This window comes from Engystomops pustulosus, chromosome 9 (genome assembly GCF_040894005.1).
Source record: "Engystomops pustulosus chromosome 9, aEngPut4.maternal, whole genome shotgun sequence".
Classification (NCBI taxonomy): Eukaryota; Metazoa; Chordata; class Amphibia; order Anura; family Leptodactylidae; genus Engystomops; species Engystomops pustulosus.
In genome coordinates this window covers 111,442,225-111,450,331 of record NC_092419.1, presented here as the reverse complement: position 1 = coordinate 111,450,331, position 8,107 = coordinate 111,442,225, and the positions used below count along the sequence as shown (strand labels likewise).

General features: G+C 43.1%; 1 protein-coding gene across 1 annotated transcript in view; it reads right to left on the bottom strand.

Annotated features, from left to right (window-relative positions):
• Window positions 1–7,431, bottom strand: part of HMCN2 (hemicentin 2) — a 179,889-nt gene extending 172,458 nt beyond the window's left edge. Inside the window, exon 1 of the mRNA XM_072125758.1 lies at window positions 7,009–7,431. Coding sequence (XP_071981859.1) covers window positions 7,009–7,243 — 235 coding nt within the window. The 5' untranslated portion in view covers window positions 7,244–7,431. The remainder of the gene's footprint in view (window positions 1–7,008) is intronic.
• Window positions 7,432–8,107: the final 676 nt, after the last annotated feature.

Genomic DNA, 8,107 nt, shown 5'->3' with positions numbered 1-8,107 from the left:
CATTGACATTGGGCAGTTTTATTTACAGGTATATGAAATATTTAAAGCAAGCAAAAAAGAAATGCTAAGGCGCTAACTACACATAAGGGGGATTTATAGAGGGTGGTGGAGGGTGCGGTCACCCGTCGCCTGTAACGCATGAGTTTAAAAACGCATGTTAACATGTGTGTTTATAAAACACAACTGTTGCGTTTGCGTTTAACCCCTTATCACCGACACTAGTTTTCAGCTCAATGACCAGACTCGACTTTTCAAATCTGACATGTATCACGATAATTGGTTATAACTTCGGAACGCTTTAACATATCCCGGTGATTTTGGGAATGTTTTCTCGTGACACATTGTACTTCATTTTAGTTATAAAATTTAAGTGATACGTTTTGCGATTCGTTCTGAAAAAAAGTGAAAATTTGGCAAAAGTTTGTAAAAATTCTTCATTTTCCAAGTTTGAAATGTTCTGCTTTCCAGATAGGAAGTAAAACTACCCAAAAAGTTTGATAAATTACATTTATGGAATGTCTGCTTTATGTTGGGATGATATTTTATGCATCCTCTCACTTTTCTAGGATGTTATGAGGTGCAGAACTTTAGGTGTGATTCTTCTTATTTTCATGAAAATTGCCAAAACTCACATTTTGAGGGAAAACTCAGCTTCCAAGTGACTTTGTAAGGCCTAAATAATAGTAAAACCCCATAAATTACCCCACTATAGAAACTTCACCCCTCAACGTATGTAAAACAACTTCTATTAAGTCCATTAACCCTTTAAGTGTTTCACATGGGTTAAAACAATATGGACCTGCGATTTAGAAACTATGGAATTTTTTTGGAAAATACATTCATTTAGGCCAAACTGACAGTTTCAGATTAAATTAAATTATGAAACGCACTGCAACGTTTGATGCCCAATTCCTCCCGAGTGTACTGATACCACATATGTGGTGGTAAACTGCTGTACGGGCGCACGGCCAAGTATAGAATGAATGGAGGCGCCATTCACTGCAGATTTGTATTGTCACATTGTACGACCTATACATTTTTATTTTTTTTGGTAATGCAAACATATGAGGGCTTATTTTTTACAGAATGAGATACAATGTATAGATAATTCACTTAGGGGGGGTCTATAGCTTATTCATGAGATTTTATTAACTATTTCAAGGGGGACACAAACAAAATCATCAATTTTTATTTAGGATTTTTAGCATTTTTTTCCCCCCCGCTCACCGTAATGTAAAAATAATATTTTATCTTTATTCTCTGGTTCACTACGATTGCGGTGACACCTCATTTATATAGTTTTTCTTATCTTTGCTCAATTTTCCTGAGCAAAACCAATATTGGAGAATATCGCTTAGTTTTTACTATTGACAATTTTTATTGTCATAACTTCTGTATTTTTCTGTTGTCAGATTTGGTTGAGGGCTTATTTTTTGCGAAAAGAGTTGTTCTTTTCAGTCGTATCATATTAGGGAATGTCGCTTTTTTTGATCACTTTTTAGAACATTTTTTGTGATGGTGTTTGATGAAAAATTGTATATTACGGGAAGTTTTTCGTAGTTTTTTTTTTCATCGTTCACCGAGCGGGTTCAATATTGATTTAGATTTATTGTACAGATTAATACGATTGCGGTGATACCAAATATGTATGTTTTTGTGTTTTATTTACTGTATTTGCATTTTATGTGTTACTGGGGAGATTATGGGACTTATTTTATTTATTTATTTAATTATATTATAAAAAGATAATTTTTTTTTTTTTTAACTTTTTTACATTTTCTACTTCTTGGCTTGAATAAGCGATCCTCCGATCGCTTATTCAAGCCTTTACACTGCAATACACTTGTATTGCAGTGTATAGTGTAAGTAACTGAGCATGCCGCGCATGCTCAGTTACTTACAGCCGGGTCCTGCCAGGAAGGCAGGACCCGGCGAGAAGAGGAGCTGACAGCCTCGGGTCACTCGTCGGGACCCGGGGCAGCGGCAGGAGGGATCGGATCCCCCGGTAAGCACACCGGGGGGGGTCCGATCCACGGGGGACACACTTGCACGCTGCGGTCATGCTTGACCGCGGCGTGTAAGGGGTTAAACACCCGGGATCTGAGTTTTTCCGATCCCGGGTGTTAGTGCCGGGTCTGGGCTGTGATATCACAGCCCGACACCGGCACTATACTGACCCGATGTCCCGAAATCTTCTTCTGACGCGGCGCTGTAGAAAGGCGTCGCGTCAGAAGAAGTACCCTTAATGACCGACGTAGAATCCCGATAGGGCGGTCATTAAGGGGTTAAAGTAATGCAAAACACCAGCAGCTCGTTCCTGATCCCAGGCGTTTCCATAGAAATGCCAATGGGATCGGGCCGGGGCCCGTCCTGATGGTTGTGGCTGGGTCTGCGTTTGTAAACGCAGCCAAAAAGTCCTGTGTGATAGCGCCCTAAGGAGAGCTGCTCCTCCTCTATTTTCACTCCAATCCTGGTTTGGGCATCAAAAACTGCATCTGAAAAACAACGTGGGAACGCACCCCGAAGGAAAGACCCAACTCTCCCAGGTTTGACTTGTACAAATTGAACTGAAACTGTCAGGGACCGCTGAAGGCTGATTCCAGAGAACAATGCGTAACATTTTGCTACAATCTGATAAAAGTCCTGATGTTGTTACACGATCGCATAATGATTCTCCATGGTTACAGGATCTCTGATTCCCTCGTTGTATTTCCTTTGTTTTGTAGGGATAACATGTCTATAGTGTCTAGAATTAATGCTGGAGTATCGGGACTTGGGCCTCTTCCTTACATGTTGGGCAGAGAACTATAAGAACTGTCCAGACAAGGTAAGGAGGTCACACAGCTGGGGGCCATTCTATTTCACTTGGTACTTTACTTGTCTTGATTCGGGGGCATTCATATTGCTTTTGCGCCATTGATTTGGCGCTGTGGTGTTTCTTGATGTGTTAGTGCCACAATTTAGCTTCTTTTTGGACACACATCTGTTTATGTCGCTATATTCCGGTGCAGCTCTTCAATTATGACACTTTTCCTCCACTTTTAGTTTCTCAAATCTTTTTTGTTGCTTAATTAGACCAACAAAAAGCCGGTCTAAACCCCTTCATGAATGAGGTTTGACATTCCTGACTTTCATATGTGCTTCAAATACATTAAAGGAGTAGTAGTTCATGGAGGCATGTTGTGTCCATGGGATACAGGTAACAAAATGTTCACCTCACTGATGCTGCCTACATTAAATGACACACTAGTTGACAGCTATCTCCCCTTCACACATCCTGACAACAGAGGGAGAGAGGAAATATAAATGCAACCGAAAGCTTTGTTCATTCCTGAATTTGGGCAGTTATGTCCCACCTTTCATTATCAAATAGCGCATCAACCAACGTCTTTTTTCTATAACTATTATAAATGAAATAGAAAGAAACCGTCCACACATTGAAGTCAACGTTTAACAAAACGTTAAGTTTCCATTGCCCCTGCGAAGCCCCTGACACAGGTCTGAACTGACCAGCCACGTTACATCTATTCATCACGTGGCACATTTACAGGTCAGTCCCATTCATGTGAATATGGCTCAACTATAGGTCCAATCTCATCAAACATATTTCCAGGGTGCGAGGCACAGTAATGTAGCTCTGAACGGCCTAGCAGGAAGTCTGCCATAGCTGTAAATGGTATTGGTAACTCATGGAGGACATTTGGAGGATGGGGGTGAGCATCCTGCTGGTCTCGGAGATGTGGCTGCTTCCTGCTACTCTGTGGAGGTCTCCTGGCCTCTGGCAGCCCAAGCAATAGTATGGGTTGCGCTTTGGATAAAATTATGCAGAAGAATTTCGGTAAGTATTTTGCAGCAGCAGTTGCAAACCATACAAGAAGTGAATCATTCAGAGAAAAAGCTTTCTTCATCTCCTGTGTTTAAGACTCCTATCTGTTTTTGTTAATACTGATGCTAAAAATCATTGCAGCAGATACATTTTTTTGCGTCTGGGCCAGTCAATATGGTAGTGCGTGTTACTAGTCTGCGACACATTTCTATTGCAGCACATGAAGCTGAGAGGAGAAAGCATGTGCAACTGTGTCACATCCTGCAACACTGTTTAGGGGGTTTTCCCACCAATCAAGTTTGGCCGTATCCACAGGATAGGGTCTAACTTGCTGATCGGTAGGGGTCTCAGGGATGAGTATAGGGCTCGCAATCTCTGTCATCATAATAGAGATGAACGGGGCAGCCTGGACATGTGCGTCCTGCTGCTCCGCTCATCTCAGGGAGTAACGAGGGGTCTGACTGAGGTACATCGAGACCGCATAGGACCCCTCTATCTACTGATCTGTGGGCTCCCATAACTGAGACCCCCACCGATTCTGTGGATAGGGCCTATCTTGTTTTGTGGGAAAACCCCCTTTTGGGCCACAAATTGCACTAAGCAAGTACAAAGAAATATAATGCACAGTGTACCCATTTTTATATATTTGGACCATTGTGTGTAGTCACTCTAATATCTCAGCTGAGTATTAGAGAATCACCAATATTAAACTGGAGGATGTAGAATAAGAGAGGATGAGGGCAACAAGGAGAGAATGACATTTCAGGAGATGGCACCACAGGTATGGAATAAGAGACTCATGAATTCACCATCAAAGAGGACTAGAAATAATAGTGGCAGTACAGAGGAGTGTAGGGTGAAAGACAAAAGCACAGATGAGGAGATATTACTGCCCCTTCCTTATACATGATAATACAGAATAGCTGGACTATAGTACACGCACTTTTACCTCAAGTGTTGCCTCTTCTTCTTCTGTCTGTAGAATATGATGGCGCTATATAAATATTGATTCCTAATATCTGGAATGTGCAGGGAGCTTCCCATTATTTACATCTAATGGGGGTTATTTATCACATGATAGCCTGCCACTGCTCTGGCGCAGCCCGATACATTAAGAGGCTTCTGCTTCTTGATGTATCCGGCGGGGTCCTGCGCACCACTTATTGCCTGACATAGAAATAAACACAGTCGGCGACTTTTCACACGTGAAAATTTGCCGGCTGCAGCAAGTGCCAGTAAGCCCCGTTTCGGCCCATTCCCTGCCGTCCGCGCCCACCACTCGCCTGGTCATGCCCCCCCCTCCCCCCTGCCCGCTTCACGCTCCACTGGCGTGAAGGTGGCGGATTGTGGAAAATAATCGCAAGTGCTAAATTGTGGCGCTGACACTTCATAAATATGGCACACATGACACAGAAACAAAAAAAGGTCCAGCAAAAACTGTTGGAAAGTAAATGATAAAAGCCCCTGATTGTTATGAGCCATCAGCCAGGAGCAGGATTGGCTCTGCACAGGTTTGCAGCTACTGAATGTTTTACGTAAAAGTTTTTGTTCGCTGACAGAAGTGGCACAAAATGTCATTCAGGCGCTAAGTTGCACAACTGTAGTGATGACTGATGGTGAGTCCCATCTTTACAATTGGGGTACAATACTTCTCTGGGTGCACAGTTATACTAGATCATCAGTGAATAGGGTTTAGCAGGAAAGTATGTGCCAATGGATGAATTGGTGTAAATATTGGACCCTCTCAGCAGTGTCACTGCTCAAACAGCAGCATCCTCTGAGAGATAAAGGGCCCAGGACGCCGCTGATTGAAAGCTCCCGTGTCAAAGGAACAAACACTGAGTGACAAAACACACAGACACAATGAGCTGTGTTTGATGTGGACACATTGTATCACACTGAGATGATAGCTGCTCATCATGGGGCACAAGCGTGAGAACACATTTGTTGTTTGTGTACTTGCACTCTGCTGGTAAGGAGCTTTATCTATGCAAGAGTGAGGGGTCTCCCAAATCACAGGGGACGCCAGATTATAACCTGTAAGAGGAATTTGCCACATCTGCCTTGTGCTACGGATGCCAATTTGGATGTATATATTAGACTTGCCAGATACAATTATTCTGGGAAAAAGACCCTAAATTGGGTTGTCTTCTGCTTGACCCCTGAGGTCAGCATGTTTCACCCGCAGACCACTGAATAACTATAAAACCTCCTGCCGACCTTATAATGTGATATGGACAAAGTGAACCCATTCGGTTGTCCCTGCAGATATTCAGAAACTTTCCAATACTATTAACTAAGCAAAGAATCTATGAAATCAGTTACCAAACACAAATCTTCATTATTGCACCATTGGGAATATGATTTATTTATATGGTGAGTAAAAATGTATCATTCTACAGCATGAAAGCTGTTATATGTGTATATTGTACTATGAGGATATGGAAGATTTGATCCGCCGTCCCCAACAACAATATAGTATGTGGTAGGAATGTTCCTCATTGTTATCCCAGTGTTTATGGGGATTTCCTCCGTGCACAGCAGATTATTGCTGGTATTTTAATTGGCTTCCTATGAAACTTTCTTTGGTCTGAGGATGTCAGTCTTCTCTGCGTGGCCATGTCTACGACACAACTAGTGGCCTCAATAAGGAACAGACTGGTAAATGTAACCAGAAGTCCAGCTACATCCAGAGACTTCTCTGAGTCCTGGCACTGGACACAGGGATTAGGATCAAAACATTTGTAAGAGTTTAACTAGTATTTAAGTCCATAGGTCCAAGGACTGTGTATAGACTGAAGGGTTAGAGGTCGTAGGCCACTCTGATGTATCTACATGTCATGACCCCACAAACACTGGAGGTGTTGTACATGACGTCCACAGACGCTGCGATCACTATAACAGCTGCACATTGGGGGTCAGTATTCCCATTACTTTATCATGATTATTCCCCTGAGTAGTGAATTCTGATTACACCCGGGAATTTAGTAAGTAGGATGTGGGATGTTCATACACGTATGTTCTGTAAAGTCTATTTCTGGCCATTATGATTATCTCACAATCAGGTGCTTCACATCCTCAGCACTATGCAAAACCTTCCAAGATCATACATATAAAATACTATGCGTCACTACAACTCCCAGCATCCACTCCAATAGGAAACGTTTGGACTCATCTCTTACCTGGGTCATGGAATGGGACTAGTACGTAGCTGCTGATGGCTTTGGTCCTTCGAGTCAAAGTGCGTTCCAAAATCCGGTTGGCTCCTTCAATGACTTGTCTGAGGTCATCATACATAGAGCCGGTCACATCAAAGACGAAAGCTAGAGAAGGGGCATCATTGTCCTGAGGGTCTCCACAGCCCACCTGGGCCAAGGCGAGGGTGACTAGTAACACGTACAGACCTCCTGAAGCCATTAGCCCAAATGTGGCCCTATACACTAGGACAGAGAAGGTCCCTGGAGCGGTGTGACCTTGTGTGTGCCCCTATAGAGAAGCAGCAGACATGTCCCAGGATAGGCGATGCTTTCTCACTGCAGCTTTATAGGAGAAACCTGCCCCCACTGCTTCTTCTTACAAACTTTTGGAAAGAGAAGCTCAGCCCCTTACAGCAAACAAAGAGACCCCTCCCTGCCTCCTGCACAGCGCTGGCCCAGAACTAGTCTCTGGATACCTGAGAGGGGGTGAATTAGGAACATGCCCCTCACCCTGATAGGGCATCCCTCCAGCTTCTCACTTTCCATCATACACAATGTGACATTGTAGATTGTAACATTTTGTGGATTAGGCCGTGACATGGGAGCTTTAGTGTGAATTGCTGTACATATGTCAGCCCATAATCTGGGATGGAGGTCACTAAGCTCTCGTATGAATGGATGTTGTCACCTAAAAGTGAAAGAAGCTTAATGGGAAATGACGCGCCCCGTGGACAAATTTAAGCTGAGTATTTCCTCTATAGGAGCACGATTTTATCAGAGCTTAATGTATAAAGCCTTTAGGTGGTGCCGGCTGTCGGATGATGCCCAGTCTGATTGGTGGTCCCAGTGCAAAGGTTATCAATGAGTGAAGATCAAATATACCTGATGGTGGAGCTGCTAGGAGTAGTAGTACTGTGATGTGCCCATATATACAGGATAGGAGTAGTAGTACTGTGCCCATATATACAGGATAGGAGTAGTAGTACTGTGCTGTGTCCATTTATACAGGATAGGAGTAGTAGTACTGTGCTGTGTCCATTTATACAGGATAGGAGTAATAGTACTGTGCCCATATATACAGGAT